We start from the raw sequence: 18915 nt of genomic DNA, 5'->3' as shown, positions 1-18915 counted from the left end.
TTTTGTTCCAATAATTATTGCTTTAAATAAGTGTTTTAAATTGGCATTGCTGTTTTGTGGTTTTTCTGACATGAGAAATCAGTAGAGAGTAATGAAAGAATCACTCACTGCAATGTCATTAGGGTAATTTTCTCCAAGCCGCTAACGGCACAAAGCTTCAAGTACTCGCCTCCGCCACCTCCCATATCTCTCTGCCCAGGAAAAGCATTTAATTTCCTGCTAGAAGCCAAAATAGAGGAGGAATTGGTCTTTTGCAAAATTGTGCATAATATAAATAAATGTTATATGCATCAGTGTTTACTGCAAAAAGTATAAGAACAAAAAGAAAGTGCGAAAAAAGACGGGGCACCGTTTTTGCCGATTAGGCTAAATACTTGTATCTAAATGCAAAGATTACAACAATTCTCAGTTATTTTAATGGAATATCTGTTAACTGAGCTGCTTCAGTTGGGTTTATTGTCATTTAACATATTGCAGTGCGATGAACAAAATGAAATGGGAACAAAAATTCAGGAAATAAGCAATAGCTTACAGTCTAATGGCCGCATCCAAGCAGACAGATGAAAGTTATAGGCTGCATTCATGGCAGTGAATTATAACATCTACAACAGTAAATTACAAATAATACATTTTAATATAAGACAATAAGTATTTACATAACAGTGGATAGGACTATATGATTTTAAAAGCCAAGCTTAGATCATTCCGACGCCCATGTTTTAAAAGGCAGTATGGGTATCCTACTGGGGTGTAGAGTAGTAGGCTACTACGTGGCAGTATTGCGTGTTTTTTATTATCAGACAAATCAGGGCTGCGTTTCCCAAAAGCATCATTAGCTAATAGATCATAGAAACCATTGGCGCCAATGGACTCTACGATCAACTTAAGCTTGCGATGCTTTTGAGAAACGCAGCCCTGAAGGCAATGTGTAAATGCAGATTTTAAATTCACTAGTTGAGCTTTTGAGAGATGAGCATTCTTGAGCTTCATATGATAAGCAAGTCGCTCACACCCATGTGTGAGTCTTATGGTATATTTTTTATTTTGGTTAAATAAACTGAGACAAATTCATCTGAACAATTTAACAGCAGTGAACAGTTATTCTGTCTCATGGCATTGAGGAAGATCTATTGACGGTGCAGGTTGACCAATCAGAAGAAAGGGGCATTTCAGGGCCACCCATATGTGTGAATGCTTTTTCACCTCTTTTTGTTTCTTTTTAGATGAAAATCGAATGATCAAAACGCACGGTATCCCGTGGTCATTTTTCTAATTTCCTATTTCTTAATTGAATATGAAAAGAACGAATGATACACTGATTTGAAATGATTCACAGAAATTAATCTAACTTACTCTATCGACATTTTTGCCATTTGAAGTTTAAATTATAGATGCGATTAATACATCTGTCTTAATGCTATCATACACTCTTTAGGGAACTTAGTGATTTTTCTGTTGCTTAATTTTACATTCGCAGCACAATCATCACACATACTGAGAATCCCATCCCTATTAATAAAGCTAATCTCACTTGTTACTTGTGTTACTATGAACCTTGTGTTGCACTTGAGTGATCATTTCCCTGGACTTTCTCAGCCCATGTGAGACTCTTGAAGTTTAAGCAAACTTGCTATTGTCTTCAGGTGTTTCAGATTGAGCAGGGAGATTAATTCGGCTCATTAAACTCAAATTTGGGTTAATGCTCAGTTTCTTCATTTTTCTTATATTGCTGGACATTATCATTCAGTCAGCACTCCATCTCCCAGTTTGAATTTAACACCCTTTTGTCATCATGTGGAGTTTTCCTGCTGCACTGATCTGTCCTCTTAGTGGAGTTTGTGTGTTTAGTCTTATTGTTAAGTCAGTCATGAACATTGTAACGGGAGCTGAGAGGGTTGAAGTAACTGTAACAATGGCACCTCTTATCTGAGAATGTCTGAGAATGAAACTTCTCACGCTGTGGAGTCCTACGCCTTTCATTATGTTGCCATAGTGATGCTGAATCTTCCACAGGGGCGTCTGAGCTCTGTTGTAGCCATTTTCACGGTCAGAGTGTACTAAGGGACTTCTGGAGCTGTTGGTAAAAACTAACTTCGATACCTCCATTATAACAATGGTCTCTACGATCAATTTAAGCTTGCAATGCTTTTGGGAAATGCAGCCCTGATGCAACATATTTTTGGTTTAGTTTTGTTTTATCACTAAACGTTTAAGGCAAATTTGTCAAAACTTTACACAGAAAGTTCAGAAATAATGCAGTTTGTTTAGAGGTGAAGTGTGTGTGATTATTTTTTTTAAAATCTTAAAATAATTTCTCCTATCCCATTTTAGGCTATGTCTACATTAATCCGGATACATTTGAAAACTGTAACTGTTTTCATTTTCGAAATGCTCTCAGTCCACTCTGCTGTTTTAAAGTGTTTTCCAAAATTTGCTCATCCACACTGAAACATATGTTAACACTTAAATCCCCTTACTTAATCGCCGTTCCATGTATAGTCTGAAAAGCAATTGTCCTCGCTATCCGTCACCGGATAGCAGTTTCGAGTAAACTTCCCATCGCCTTTGAAGAAATGTAATGTGAATGTTGAACAAAGTAACATTTATCTTTAACAATGTTATAAAAGTGAATATTAGACACAACAACGCTGCTACAACATGGGTCACCATCTTGATTGTTTTGGGTTGAATGGATCACATGACTACGTCACATGACAACAAATACGTCATCATTTTCAGAAACCTCCGTTTTCCCTGTCCACACTATAGTGCGAAGACGCCATTTTCAAAGTTATTCACTTGGAAGAGCGTTTTCGAAAAGCTCAATTTTCGCTGTCAAAAATACTGTCTCTGTGTGGACAGAAGGCCAAAATCTAGAAAAAAATATGCTTTTTCATACAAAAACGTATCAGTGTGGACATGGGCTTAATATGCAAAGACAACTATAAGTAATTTGTAGGTTGATTCCACCAAAAAGTTTAAACAATAAATGTGTGCCACTATCAAAAAATCGCTGTGTTGTATGAACACCCCGACTAGCCCGGCATAACAACAACAATCTTTTTGTCTGACCAACGGTGCAGAAATTTCACACTTATATTAGGGCTGGGTGATTAAAACAAAAACAAAATTCTGATATGGATGATAAAGTTTTGAGTAATTTTCAATATTTATCCTATGTTCTACATCTAAACGATCGATTCAGGTACATGTCGCTAAAAGTGCAAGCAGTTTGGCAAAGTTATACACACAACTAGCTAACTGAATCACAGACATGAAATCAGCCTGTTAGGAAGTATTAGCAGGCTAGCCGCTACCTAGCCCTACTGTCATGGAAACTGGTAATCTAGCGAGCTATCTGGCCAATATGATATTGTTGGGTACCGAACAAGACAGCACTGATAATGCAATACCTCCGACATCAACACCATTGCTCTTTATTTATGTACTATTTAGTTAAACGTGTTTTTCATGATCCATAGCGCTGTCACAGGCATGAAAGTGTTTCTTTTTATTGTGATGTTTATTGACGGTAGGCAATCCAGCTTTTGGTGCATTACCGCCACCTACTGAGCTGGAGTGTGGAGTGTCACAAGAAAGTCTTTCAGTGGAGTCAAGCGTCAGCTGAAGATATCACAAAAGAGGTCACACACACCTTATGTAGGATTAAATCCTAAACTCAGTATACTTTAAAGGTAGCTTACACTCTGAGGTTTACTTGTTAACAAACAAGTTATGTTTACATTAATTCTTGAGGTCTAACAAACATGTGGAATGCATTTCCTCCCTGATTAATGGTATGAAATATATTGAGATAAGAATCGATATCGAACGATATGAAACAAAAAATATTTGATAATATTTTTGGCCATATCGCCCAGCCCTAACTTACATTTAAGATGCTTTAAACCAACTGTTGAAAAGATGATATGTTTTACGTGGGGTTAAATGTCTCCTTCACTTGTCCTCTCTCTCACACACACTTTCTTTTCCTCTCTCTCTCAGGCATTTGTTGAGAATAACCCTGCCATACGGTGGTGCCCGCGGGCTGGCTGTGATAGAGCAGTGCGTTTGGCTGGACAGGGGCCAGGTGCCAGCACCTCTGACCCGCTCAGCTTCCCTCTCCTCCAGGCCCCTGCGGTGGACTGTGGCAAGGGCCATCTCTTTTGCTGGTCAGTGCCAGTCTCTGATACAAATCTCTCAAGCTATAGTACCAAAAAAGAGACTCCAGTGCACTGGATCATCAGGCTCTAATTGCATTTTAAAGGGGCTGTATTCTACACTAATGCAGCATTTATTTTTTAAGCACTACATATTTTCAAATCAACTAGTTAGTTGCCTGAATGACTAGTCGATTAAGGAAGCCCTGTATAATTTGGCTGGTTGCTGGTTCAACTGACATAGTTGCGTTTCTCAAGAGATTTTTACATTAGATATATTCATGTGTTCAAAAACAGCTAGACGGAGCACAACAGGAAGAAACAGAACACAGAGGTCTTGAGATGGGTTTTAAAAAGTTTAACTGTTTTTAAAGCTTTTAACTCACCATCTTGGCAGGATGCAAAATTTTTTTTTTAAATAAAATAAACAAAGAGATGCGACGCAAGGAGCAAAGACATCCATCTGAATATATATGGCTGTAGCGGTGGTGCTTTAAAGAAGATGAATTGAAGGGATTAGAAACTAGGGGGGTTTCATGACACTTTAATAACATGTACATGATTTTTGTAATCCATTTATGTAACCAATATTACATGTAGTCCATTACTACCCAACACTGCATATATGTTAATGTTGTCATTGATGTGACACCATTACCAAGACAATTTTTAAATGACCTATTTTTTTAGCTTAGTTTTTTATAAATGTCCTAGTGGACTGGAGAGGGAGCTTTGCGTTATGAAGGTTAGATTATACCTCTTTTTTTCATAGGAACAAGGAAAATCCTGTTTTCCTTTCTTTTTTTTTTAATATACTTTAAGAATGCAGTGTTGCTACAAATCATGTTTCGGAGACATTGTGAATAAGATCACATATGTGTTAATTATATAAAAAAGGAAGAGTGGGTTTGAGTATATATTCTGCTCACTGTGGTCTCTGGAGATGCAGTTTCTCTTCCCCACAGCTCTGGACCTTCTGTCCAAACCACACAAACACATAGACATATACACACCCACACAGTGGGCACCTATCTAATCACTGTGCCAGGTCTGAGCATTACATTTGACTCAGTACTCTCTCCCTTCTCTTTCTCTCACACACAAACAAGCATTAAATCTGCCTGAGTGAATATGGATTGAATCTAATATGGAATATGAGCATTCCCCAGGCTGAAGCTGCCGTTTAAATGCGGCTGTGGTCAATAAGCTGTCAACATTTGGATGAATGTATTAAATAGTTGTGGCACTTTTGCATGTGGGTTTTTACTGCGAAAACCTGCATCATATTTACTGTCCACCTGCAATCTGCTGCTATAGCGTTTCGGCAGGCATAAATCAAGTCATTGTTGTGCTTTGCATACTTAAATAATTATAGATTGTGTCTTATTCACAAAAGTCCATAAAAGTCCTGCTACAGTTTAACGAAGTAGTTCACCAAAAATGAAAATGATCTCATAATTTACTCACCCTCATGCCATCCCAGATGTTAATGTCTTTCTTTATTCTGCAGAACACAAACAATGATTTTTAGAAGAATATCTCAGCTCTGTAGGTCCATAAAATGCAAGTGAATGGTGACCAAAACTTTGAAGCTCCAAAAAGCACATAAAGGCAGCATAAAAGTAATCCATAAGACTCCAGTGGTTATATCCATGTCTTGTGAAGTGATTCAATAGGTTTTGAGTGAGAACAGACCAAAGTATAACTCCTTTTTCACTATAAATCTTGATATCTGCAGTCACCTTGCCGATCATGATTTTAAACTTAATTAAACTTCCTAGAGCCATCTAGCCTAGAGACTGCAATGGCAAGATACACAGTGAAAAAAAAACAAACAATTAGATCGCTTCAGAAGACATTGATTAAAAGTCCTATGGATTACTTTTATGTGGCCTTTATGTGATTTTTGGAGCTTCAAAATGTTGGTCACCATTCACTTGCATTATATGAATCTACAGAGCTGAAATATTTGAAAAAAAAATCTTAATTTGTGCAGTGCAAATTGTGTTCGACTGTATTTGTGTTTGCGCTGTTACCTGATTTGCATACATTTTTGTGTGAATCAGGTGCTAAAATAATGCAGACAGTGCATGTGAATAAAATACACTTATTCTGAGTGAATTCCCCTATTGTGCTTTATCATCTCAAACTCTGTGGAATTTCTGGAAACTGCTATGGAGGGTACAAGGAAGGAACCTAAAATTAGTTATATTATTTGCACAACATGTTTAATGTTAGCATATGTTAATAATTTGCTAATGTTTGACACCGAAGTTAAATTGCTGCATTGCACACTGCTGTTTTATCCCCAAAAAGTAATTGCTACATTTTTACCAACAACACAAACAAACAGAATACAAATAAGATATTCTTTAGAAAATTTAATTTCCCTCATGCTCAGGCCTGACGTCACGCTGGTGTTTCTCCCCACAGGGAGTGCCAAGGAGAAGCCCATGAACCCTGTGACTGCCAGACATGGAAGATGTGGCTTCGGAAGGTCACTGATATGAAACCAGAAGAATGTGAGCATGTTTTGCTGAACACTCTGCAGTAACCACTTTCTTGAAATGCTGTTCAAAACTGTCTGAACATTTTGTCGGAGCACAAGGATCTGTATTTCTGTCTTTTTCCTTTTCAGTGGCAGGTGTAAGTGAGGCGTATGAAGATGCTGCCAACTGCCTGTGGTTACTCACCAATTCCAAACCCTGTGCCAACTGCAAATCTCCCATTCAGAAGAATGAGGGCTGTAACCACATGCAATGTGCCAAGGTTATTTGTGTAATAATCACAATAATATTAGGATTTATTTATATACCAGATTAAGAATGGGGCAGAGGTAGAAGAATGCCTGCTTGACAAGAGAGCTGGTGTGAACTTTGAAAGTGAAAGACAGGTGAAACATAATAAAAGAGCCTGAGTGGTTTGGGAGTGTTTGAAGTAAACTCCAAAGTCAGTACACGTCAGTTAGTTTTACATCTATTTTGTTAGTGTTCATGTGGAGAAATTTGGAGTTCACCTAGTGTTTTGATGACACAGATACAGACTATTAGTGAAATGGGTGGGATGACTTGTCTCAGAACAGGTGGTTAAATAAATCTGTGTCATCAGCAAAGCAATTATTACTGAGACCATGACAAACAATGATATGACTTTAGAGAAATCATGTACTGTAGATTCTGAAAAGGAGAGGGGCTTGAACAGAACCTTTGGTGGAGGAGTTGTGTTTCTGAATGGAGATAAAATATTGTTTCCCTGCAAGGTAGAAAGTTAACCAGAAGAGTTGGTCCAGTGATCGATGTGAGTCAAGAAGATGACTCACAGAAGTGGAATTCTGGGTAAAAACCAGATTGGAAGGGTCCATAAGAATTAATAATGTATTAAGCATTGCCACTTATGGTTATGTTTGACACATTCCGTGTAGATTATACAGTGTATAATAGCTCTTGTGGAACAGTAAATTAGTGTGCAGTGTAATGCTTTGTTGATACCAGAAATGGTGTGGTGGGCAAGCGTAATTGAATGTTATTGTTGAGTTTAAGCTTGTAAAATTATGTTTCGCCTACGGCATGCTAATGTGTAAGGATTCTCAGCTTTTGTGTCTGATTGTGACAGAATTGGAAAGCTACATACATTTCTCTGATGGTTAAAGAGCAAGAAATCTGTGTGTGCATTGGGAAGGAATACATTTCTGTTAAGTCAATCTTTACAATTCTACAACAAGGTTACCAAACAGGGACAGAAACAGCAAATACCAGCACTCCAAAAATACAAGTGAGAGAGATTGTTTCTTAGCAACTAACCTAGTCTTTGCTGTCAGAATCCCAAAACTCCTAGCACGCTGCCTGCTAGACTAATATAAGCATGTGCTAGTGACACAGTTTAAGTAGACTAGTTTGATTTAATATAGGTGTTGTTAATACATTGTGTATGTGTATCTGTGCAGTGCAAGTATGATTTTTGCTGGATCTGTCTGGAGGAGTGGAAAAAACACAGTTCGTCTACAGGAGGATATTACCGCTGCACACGCTATGAGGTCATTCAGCAGGTGGAGGAGCAGTCCAAAGAGATGACCGATGAGGTACATATAGTACATGCACAAAAGTAGACCTGTACATTTAAAGCAACAGTAGTGTAGAGGACAGTTAGATGCAGGATATCTTCATCAGAGTATTAAATAATTATGAGTCAGCTGGTCATCATAAATAAACCCCTACATGGAGTGGATGGGTCTTGTATCACTCTGAAGGGTTTTGTGTTGTGATAATGACATGCTGACTGTAGATTATCCTGCTTATTACAAAGCTACTTGCCTAATAAATAATTCAATGGACATTAAATATGGATTTGAATTGAAATGTTATTATGTGTGAAGAAAGAGACAGTGGAGTCTCCAGAAACCGCTGAATTCCACCTCCGGCTTTCATCTAGTACTGTAAGGTGTTTATAGTGTGAAAATCACTGTCTGACTGCTTATTACAAGAATACTTGCCAAATAAATCAATAAATGGACATGAAATATATTGATTTGAGTTGAAATTGTTATTTATAATAAATAAATGTAAATGAAATATTTATTTGAATTAAAATTATTTTATTAGCTTATTTGTAAAAATTGCAGAGTGATACGAGAAGTAGGAAGTATGACTCACAGCACCCGAGTGATCGGTGAAACATCACTTTATCCCCAGATGTGCAGTCATTATTCAGAAATATCAGATCGCTGGATTGCGGGATTTGACAAATCAGAATAGAGTATTCCAGAGAGCTGTGTAATAAATAAATGTATACATTGGTTAAAAATTTATAAAGATTAATTTTTTTATTATACACTATTATTTATTATACACTATATAGCCAAATGTATATTATGTGGACACCACCTTCTTATTAACAGGTTTGGCTATTTCAGCAATACTTTTTACTAACAGGTGCATAAAATCAAGTAAACAGCCATGCAGTATCCTTGGACAAACATTTTTAGTAGAATGGGGCATACCTTCTCTATTCTAGCAAGGTCCATAAATAAATTATTTACGAGTCTGTTGTGGAAGAATTGAGTTGCATGCACAAAGCCCAGACCTGAATCCCACTGAACACCGTTAGTATGAATTGAAATGCCAACTGTCAGTCAAATCCTATCACTCAACATCAGTGCCTGACCCTTACTGATGATCTTGTGTCTGAATGGAAGTAAATCCCTGCAGCCATGTAGTTGAAAATCTTCCCAGATGAGTGGAAGCTGTCATAGCAGCAAAGGGAGGACCAACATGCACTTATGCTGATGGTTTTGAAATGTATATGTTCAACAAGCACATGTGGGATTGGCATGTGAGTATGACCATTTCTGCAAGTTCACACACTGTTTTGACTATCTTGCTAACTTGCAGGTTGAGAAGAAACACAAAAACTTCCAGGAACTGGACCGATTCATGCATTATTACACACGCTTTAAGAACCACGAGCACAGCTTTAAGGTAAAATAGTCTCCAAACAACTGCTTTATGAGATGTGACCCAGAGATCTCTATTTTAAAATGAGGTATCTTTACTGCTCTCTCCCACAGCTGGAAGAACGTCTGCTTAAGACGGCTAAAGACAAGATGGAACAACTGAGCAAAGTTCTTAGTGGAAGTAAGATGCACAACAACACATATATAATGTGTTTAAATCATTTCCAAGCCATGTTAATGGATGATCAACCTTATGTCCCTTGTTAAAATTTACTGACTGTTGGTACAGTATACAAAATTAAACTTGCTTATCTATTCATAGTGATTTTTCATTCATTTAGTAATGTTTATTTTGTTGTTGAAGGAGAAGGAGGCCCTCCAGACACTACTTTCATTGAAGATGCAGTGCATGAACTGCTTAAGACTCGCCGTATTCTCAAGTGCTCTTACCCTTACGGGTTCTTTCTTGAGCCCAAAAGTACAAAGAAGGAAATATTTGAACTTATGCAGGTCAGTAATACAGTGATACCCTAGACCATGACGACCATTGATATGTCTTGGAGAAATCATGTAGATTAAGAAAAAGAGAGGTCCAAGAGCTGAACCCTGGGGGACACTCTGAGTCGAGAAGTTGTTTCTGAATGGAGATTTGCCACTTTATTAAAGTTTTTTGTTAGGTTATGATTGGCAAAATTTTTTTTTAGATTAGATTACTTGTAGCTCTTAGTGTAATTTCAATAAATAATTTCACCAAGTAATATAGGTGCTAGATGTGGTAAATGCTTAACATGTACTGATTTGAGTTAGCGATAACTCCATACTCTTTCTCCTCTTATTAGACTGACTTGGAAATGGTTACTGAAGACCTTGCACAGAAAGTCAACCGGCCTTACCTCCGCACCCCTCGTCACAAGATAATCCGTGCTGCTTGCTTGGTGCAGCAGAAGAGGCAGGAGTTTCTGGCCTCTGTGGCGAGAGGTGTGGCCCCCAATGACTCACCTGAGGCCCCTCGACGCAGGTAAGAGCCTCTTCACAAATGACCAGCTTCTTTCCCTTCCCATGAAATGGTATTTGCTACCCATTTTACTTCTATAATGTAATGTACTTCTGAGTGAAAAAGAATGCTCAATGAGGAAAAAATGTGGGGTGGGACTCAATAATTGTATTTTTATTTTTTTCCAAACATTAATAAACAACATACTATATAAAACAACATGAAATTACTGCATTTATTTGGCTATAAGTTTAAAAAAATGTTCCCTCACCCATGTGGCCATATTTAACCTGGGTGACATCAGCTGAGAAAAGTCCAGTAGATTCAGAAGCGGAACAAGTTATTTTATTTTGATAAACGGTTATGAAGGCAAAGATGGTTTTCTTTAGAATAGTATGCACTGATGAATCATTTACATTAAGATCAGAAATGTGAATTAAGAAAGTAAATTGGATTATTTTGATTTTTCATGTTGAAATCAAGTTTTTCAGCACTAGTATTGTATTTTCTTAGAGCTGCATTCTATATATGTGTCACAAATGTTCACATGCACCTGTAGCCTCAAAATATACTGTATGAGTTGTCGAGCAAAATACATAAATATAGTGAACTTAATACAAATGTTTTATGTGTTTACAGTTTTGCCGGTGGAACATGGGACTGGGAGTACTTGGGTTTCGCCTCTCCAGAGGTAACTTTTTTTAATTTTGAGAACACAATGGAAAACTGTGTGGGACATACTTTGTTGTAGAGTGTTTTTGGTAAATCTTTATTTGTGGCCAACTTATTTGAAGTCGGCATGTGGTGCCTGAAGTTTTGGTAGTACATACAGGCCTATAAAGCAAGATTTGGTCCAGCTGCAGTATTTATGAATGTGTGAGAAGTGTAATGTGCAGTTAAAAACAGTGTACCGCTATTTTGTTCTGATCTAAAGATCCAGAGGAATCATGCCTTTCTCGGGGGAATTGAGCCGAGAGAGCTCTGTCAGTATACAGGAAGCCATCCGCAGGTATTAATACAGTAAATCCTCATTAGACCCCATCTCAGGAATGGCTAAATGAACAGTGGAATTGCACCTGTCATATACACTCCATCACTAATGTCTTTGTCCACTTGATTTAGTTGATTTTTTTGGGGGGTTGCATGTTTTCTCTATTTTTTTGGTTTGTTTATAATTTATTACAGCAGTTTCTATATTTCAAAAGATTTCTGTGCACTTCATGGAAAGATTTAGAATTCTGATGCCATTTTAACATCATCTGGAAACTCTGATCTTTTTCTTTTTAAATCATTCATGTATCCTGACAAGGTCCTCTAAAAGATACCTTTGATGTTGGAACTTAAAAGGCAGTTTCATCGTTTTGCTTCAGCTATACTATGAAATATGCGCTTTTTGGAGACTTTCCAAGGTGAAACAGGCTACCATTTCAGTCTGTAATGCTGGTTGCTTGCCTTGTTTAGTTATCATGTATGCAGGCTATAGCATAGTTGAATTTAGTTTAAGACAGAATAATAGTAATGCACTTTATTCAGGACTTCTGTTATGGATGCTTGTGTGGTACCTCTCTTTAGCGCCACCTTTGTTGCATGCTTATTGCATGCAGCTTCAGTTTGGTTTAAAATGAGAAGTTTATTTTCGGGAATTGGTTGTTTTGTAAAGCCAAGACCTTTGGTAAGTGAAGTTGGAATGATCCCAATAAAGACCAATTATCTTTGGTGCTTAACTTGATAGAATTAACTGACACACATTTAATGAAGTGCCATATCATGTTGGTTTTAAAGTAATTTCCATTATCAATAATCAAGCTGTATGAGAACATACATGATTTGAGAAACTTAAAGAACTAGTTCACCCCAAAATGAAAATTATGTAATTATTTACTCACCTTCAGGTCGTTCCAAACCTGTATGCTGTTGCTTTTTCCGTAGAACACAAAAGTAGACATTTGTGAAGAATTGTTACACAGCTCTTGCCATAAAGACATTAAGTATTGTCCACATCTTTCAAGCTCCAAAAAGGACAAATAGCAGTCCATACGACTTATTATAATCCAAGTCTACTTAAGTCATATGACAGCTTTGTGTGAGGTGCAGACCAAAATGAAATCGCTATTTGCATATAATCTTCACCTCCAATTTAAAAATAGTACATCGATATAATAATGGGTGTATATATAGCCACTCTGGTCACTTGGAATATATGGACTTTTTTTGGGTTTGGATTTGAAACAAAATGAGCATGGTCAATGATGACAGAAATTTCACTTTTGGGTGAACTATTCCTTTAAAACTTCCTCAACTTCAAAATTACTCAAAATGCCCATCTATTATTCTGACACGTCAAAGCCAATAACCATGAAATGTAATGCTGTCACAGCAGTTCTTTTCCTGTAGAGAGGTATAGGGTTCCTCTGAGTCTGACTTTTATTCACAGGGCCCAGATGGTGATAGCATTTCTTGTGGCAGATCTAAAAGGGTGTTGTGTGTTTGATTTTGTGGTGTAGGAGTATGCAGAGTTCCAGTACAGACGCAGGCACAGGCAATGCAGGCGTGGAGACATAGCTAGCCTCCAAAGCAACACACCTGACCCTGATGACCCAGGCCACAGCACTTTAGGTACTTTTTTGTGAAGATAAAAAAACTATAATTAAAGGGTTAGTTCACTCATAAATAAAAATGATCTTGTCATTTACGCACCCTCATTCCATCCCAGATGTGTATGACTTACTTTCTTCTGAACACAAACAAAGATTTTTAGAAGAATATTTCAGCTCTGTAGGTCCATACAATGCAAATGAATGGTGACCAAAACTCCAAAAGCTCCAAATAGGAAATAAAGTCAGCATAAAAGTAATGCAAACAACTCCAGTGGTTTAATCAATATCTTCTGAAACGATCCAGTTGCTTTTGGGTGAGAACAGACCAAAATGTAACTCCTTTTTCACTGAATATCTTGACAGCAGTCTCCTTAGCGATTGTGATTTCAAGCTCGATTACACTGCGCATGTGTCATCTGCTAGGAAGTGTAATCGAGCTTGCAATTATGATCATGCCTATAGACTGCATTGACAAGATGTGAAGAGAAAAAGGAGTTATATTTTGGTCTGTTCTCACCCAAAAGCAACTGGATCGCTTCAGAAGACATTGATTTTACCACTGGAGTTGTTTGCATTAATTTTATGCTGACTTTATCTCCTTTTTGGAGTTTTGGTCACTATTCACTTTGTATGGACCTACTAGAGATATTCTTCTAAAAATCTTTGTTTATGTTCAGCAGAAGAAAGGAAGTCATACACATCTGGGATGGCATGAGGGTGAGTAAGTAATGAGAGAACTTTCATTTTTGGTTGAACTAACCCTTTAAATACTGATGTCAAAAGCGAATGTTTTTCTTTGTAGATAATTTTTGTGTGAAGGGCAAACCTTGTTAAAGTAGACCTTAAAAATCTATTCATTTTTTTACTTGTGTGTCAGTCTGCTGCAACATTTCGGTGCCCATATTAAAAAGTTACAGCTTTCACACTGTGTGTGTGTAAGCAGTGCAGGGCTACGTAGTAAAAGGGTAAAATAGAGTTCTGCACTGAACTTATTTTTGCTGTGCTTTGACAAACACAGTGAAAATGCCCTTTATCACCAAAGACTGTGTTGATAAATAGGCTTAAAGGCTTTTATGAAGTATCATCATAATATGATGGAGTGAACCTTTTACAAATTGTTTGAAAAAAAATTGTTTTCCCCAAAATGAATTAAAACAACCTTACAAGCCATTGAAGATACTGTAAATCTGTAATTCACAGCCTTCAATTAATTCAAGTAAAAATAAAAAATGATACTATCTGAATAAGATTCATAGCTTACATTTTGGGGATTGTGTTCCATATAAATAAATTTGGATAGATGTGATCCTTCTGCTGTGATCCTGGTGTATTTGTCTGTTATCAAAGGAAATACTAAATGTGGTAACCCAGAAATCACTTTCTGTATAGAGCTCCAGTTATGTTATGCAGCAGAATTGCTGTCTGTTTGAAAGCTCAATGTGTGCCTGCTGATGCAATTACACTGCTGCGTTGCTTACATGCTAAAGACTGAATGAAAGCTATGAGAAAGCTATCAGCATTTGACAAATAAGAATGTGCAAGATGCGTTTTGAGGGTGTGGAAAGAGCTGGGTCAGTTTGATATCGCAACCCATTGTGATTTTCATCTAGGTCCTTGCGACACGCCATTCCTGTTAAAATCAATGGATTTGCAGCATCCTCTGATGCAGCATAAACTTGTTACTTGGGTGACCTTACTTGTTTGCATTGCCTGGGATGCAAAAAACAAAACACAACAACACTAGCAAACTTAACAAAAGATGATGTGTACATTTGCCTTGTCTTTTCCTCTTGCAGACACACAAGAGATTGGTGGCAGTCAGAGACAGGGAATGCCAATGGTGAGTTGAGACAAATGTATGCATTATTTAAATAGAGGTGCTTTGGTAGAATGTCATAAAAGGTAATCTGAGGATCCTCAGCTGAAAGTATCTTCTGATCTTTTATCCTGCAGCCTCACAGCTCCCTAGATGAGGATGATCCAAATATCCTTTTGGCCATCCAGCTTTCTCTGCAGGAGTCTGGACTGGCTGCAGGCGGTGTTAGTGTTGATGCTCAAGAAATACTTGCTAACGAGGCATCACTGGGGGCCATCGGAACATCCCTACCCACGCGGCTGGACCCGGTACTGTGTGGGGTAGATGTGCCCCGTGTTGCCCTGAGCAGCTCTGAGCTGTTAGAGGTTGGTGATAGCCTGAAAAAGCTGGGTAATATCAGTGGGCAAAATGTCCCTCTGCGTTATGATAGTCTGAACAATCCAACCCGTGAGTCTGCAGAGGGTCCCTTCCCAGCTTCTTCTGGACACATGGAGTCCTCTGAGTTCAGTTCAGACAACGCCAACCTTCTAGGCAACATCATGGCCTGGTTTCATGACATGAACCCCCAGAATATCAGTTTGGTTCCCTCGGCCGGTGCAGCGCTCCATGAATTCAGCACTCAGTCAGCAAGGATGACATCAGAGCATCAGATTGTGGAGTGCGGCATTCCACAGTGGACGGCAGTGGGCGATAGAGAGCAAGAGTGCGAGTATGGCACCAGTGGCACCACCGGAGTGCGCGAGCCTGTCAGGCCGACGCAGCTTGACCTGGTAGGTCTCGATGTGTCTCTGGTGCCTCCTTCATCTGTCGAGTTAGGGGAAACTCCCAGCGGTTCCAACCCCTGTCACTCCGATACCCCAAAATGTGACTCAGACCCTGACCAGCCTAGCAGTAGCTCCTCTGAATGGGAGGGTCAAATACATCTTGTATGAAATACTGACTCCACCCACTAGCTAAACCACTTTTTGACGTGAAATAGCTGCCGGATTAAACCCAAGGAAACAAGATTAATCATGACAAAAGAAGCTTTTCGTCTAGATCAAAGCCGTGTTTTAAGAGTACACAAATGTGTTACAGGCCTCTGTTAATGTGCTTTTGAGGCATGTGTTCTTTGCTCACTGAAAACTCTTTCCAATCATGGAGTTAAACACTTGTAATCAGTCAGCAACTGGACCAGAAAGTGCTATGAAATCCCAGACAGGAATGGATGTGCGGTAATCTTGTGCAGGTAGCCAGATTGTAGGGTTCCTGTCTGATTTCTATTGATGAGAAAAAAATTTACTGTATAGAACAGGACAGAACCCATCAGTGCATGTCCTGTTAGGAGCAATTTCCTGTCTTTGTCCGTAATTACAAGGATGTAAAACATGCTGTAGGTGCCAAAAACACTGGCTAGCACATGCCAAAATCACTAACGCCCAGTGGACGTTGTGCTGATCGTGCCTGCTGCTGCTATCGAGTACACTATCCTTCCTTTAAACTAGACCTGTAGTATCAGAAAAGTATACTTTAGCATCTAGCTCAGTAGAGCAGTGTGGTGCTGATATTCACAGAAACATAAAGAACAGTAATTCTAGTTGCAGTCTACTTTTGTTGTTTTAGTTCATCTTAATCACTGTAATCTGTCACTGGTAAATTCGAATTAAAGTATTGACGAGGTTGAACTCAGTGTAAGAGCACGAGCTGACTTTGTTAAACATTTTCTCTTTGCAACTTATCACAGTGCCTTTTCTGTGAAACTTCTCGTTATTTATAGCCACTCTCTTTTGCGCTCAGAGCCCAGAGTGTGGGAAGTTCCAACACACATCGTTGTACTTTCAGGTGGCTATTAAGCAAACAGCCTCTGAGCTCAATGTTTTTTAAAAGATATTTTTTTATATACTGTAAGTTCAGTTTTCCTTTAGCATGCCTCTGGTCCCTTTCCCCAGGGTGTTTTTAAAGGAATTATTTCAAAAAGAAAGAATGAATGAACTCAGACACATTTTTCTCGATCGTTTAGATTATATACATCTATATTTAATCTGGAGATACATTGCGTGTTAAAGGAGATGTGGTATCCATGACATGTGGCCACAGTGTGTGTTTAGGGAAAGTTCATCAAAAAAATAACTTTTTGGTCATTTACCCACCCTTATGTTGTTCCCAACCCATAGGGTTTTTTTCTTCAGTGGAATACAAATGAAGAAGTTTAACAGAATGTTCACACCGCTCTTTTCCAAACAATGAAAGTGAATGGTGACCAGGAGCTGTCAATCGTGAACATCCTGCCTAACATTTTGTGTTCCATGGAAGAAAGAGTCAAATGATGACATTTTTTTTTTTTTTTTTTCATTTTTGGGTGATCTTTTCCTTTAAAATGTCATTACCGCTACAAATCCATAGATGGAATCTTGGTGCATGTCAGATACATTCTCCCAAGAACCACTATAGTAAAACAAAACTGAAACAATAAAATTTAAATTTCATTTATTTTTCTTTCTGTTTTATGACACATTTGTTATCTTTTTAGAATATATGCAGATTTCATCTTTGGATCTGTCAAGGGTGTGTGGCAAAGGCACATCTATGTGATGGCAAGCAGCTGTTTTAGCTGCAGATAGTACATTTCTAAACATGGTGGTACTCGCCCACAATTAGGTTTTTTTTCTCTTTTTTTTTCTACAAAAATACTGTGGTATTTCTCTACAATAAATTATGGAAAGAAATTAGCTATTTATTTGATATTGAATGTCATTCTTAAAAATGAATGAAAATGAAGGTGAAGTTGATGTAAAAAAAAAACAAATGAGTGCCAATATATATTTTTTTCTTTGTATACATCATACTATAATAACACAGTGCCACTTTTCAATATTTGCTTAATAAATATGTGACTGCTGAAATAATTGTTAAAAGCCATTCAAACAAATTAACGGAATGTGTTTGATTTGCTTTAATTTCCTGTGAATGCCTGGCCAATTTTTATCAAATGAAATTGAGCTTCACCGTTCAGCTAAATCACAGCAGCACTGAATTTTAAGCACTTCAGAAGAATTGCACAAAATCAGCTCACACTTCAGCCTTGAAATAACCCACTTTATTTGATAGGTTTGCTTTATATTGGCACTTTTAACTTGATTTGATTGAACAGGTGCTTAATGTATTGCTGTAAGATTGAACGAATATAAACGTTGAATCTGACCTTATGCACTAAAGCAGTATTGCACTGCATAATGAAAAAGTGCAAAATGAAGGCAAACCTGTTTATTAAGAGGTATTTTAAGACTTGAAATCATTCCATGGGAATACAGGAGTAGCCACATCTAATTTGTTTTCTTTATGTATGTGTGATCAGAATCAATTCAACTCAATAAATTGCAGTATTTCTTCAGAGTAATGTATGTTGGCAAAGGTTGAGGTGGAGCTAATGTCTGTTTTAATGAAGTATATGGTGAATTCTGAACATCTGTCCAGACATGAAATTTAAGATAAAAAGTTGTCTTGTATGTGATGGTATGATGTGCATTGAGTAATTACAATAAACATAAATCATGTTTTCCTGATAAATGGCCATTCAAGTGTCAAAGATATTGTTTGGGGGAGGGAGGAATATTTTATTTGTGGAGGGGAAAGAAGCACATTTTGTAACCCATTACAGATTTTTTATTGTTAAGCATCTAATCCTTGAAATGGAATTTGCACTTTCATAATCTTTACTTGATACATTCCCAATTTATATGGAAAACATAAACAAATGTGTGATGTTTGGCCATTGAATTGGACCGATATGAGTGTGAATCTTAATAAAGTTGTTACGAAAAGTTTGGTTGTAAAAGTGGTAGTGTTTTTTGAAAATTATTGTAAAAAAAAAGAAAAAAGAGTCTATGGGCTGCAGAAATAAAAGTAACATACAGAGATAT

General features: G+C 37.6%; 1 protein-coding gene across 2 annotated transcripts in view; it reads left to right on the top strand.

Moving 5' to 3' along the window:
• LOC127454081 (ankyrin repeat and IBR domain-containing protein 1-like) overlaps nucleotides 1–18906 on the top strand; it is a 37470-nt gene extending 18564 nt beyond the window's left edge. Inside the window, exons 9-21 of one of the 2 annotated variants that reach the window (XM_051721034.1) lie at nucleotides 4006–4172; nucleotides 6594–6682; nucleotides 6799–6929; nucleotides 8104–8238; nucleotides 9548–9634; nucleotides 9724–9790; nucleotides 9974–10119; nucleotides 10449–10627; nucleotides 11243–11294; nucleotides 11538–11612; nucleotides 13108–13219; nucleotides 14997–15040; nucleotides 15154–18906. In XM_051721034.1, the coding sequence (XP_051576994.1) occupies nucleotides 4006–4172; nucleotides 6594–6682; nucleotides 6799–6929; nucleotides 8104–8238; nucleotides 9548–9634; nucleotides 9724–9790; nucleotides 9974–10119; nucleotides 10449–10627; nucleotides 11243–11294; nucleotides 11538–11612; nucleotides 13108–13219; nucleotides 14997–15040; nucleotides 15154–15948 (2079 nt within the window). In that variant the 3' untranslated portion in view covers nucleotides 15949–18906. The remainder of the gene's footprint in view (nucleotides 1–4005; nucleotides 4173–6593; nucleotides 6683–6798; nucleotides 6930–8103; nucleotides 8239–9547; nucleotides 9635–9723; nucleotides 9791–9973; nucleotides 10120–10448; nucleotides 10628–11242; nucleotides 11295–11537; nucleotides 11613–13107; nucleotides 13220–14996; nucleotides 15041–15153) is intronic. The other variant, XM_051721035.1, reaches the window with a different exon arrangement.
• The last annotated feature ends 9 nt before the right edge of the window (nucleotides 18907–18915 follow it).

Source organism: Myxocyprinus asiaticus, chromosome 16 (genome assembly GCF_019703515.2).
Source record: "Myxocyprinus asiaticus isolate MX2 ecotype Aquarium Trade chromosome 16, UBuf_Myxa_2, whole genome shotgun sequence".
In the NCBI taxonomy this organism is placed as follows: Eukaryota; Metazoa; Chordata; class Actinopteri; order Cypriniformes; family Catostomidae; genus Myxocyprinus; species Myxocyprinus asiaticus.
This window is presented reverse-complemented; position numbering and strand designations above follow the sequence as displayed.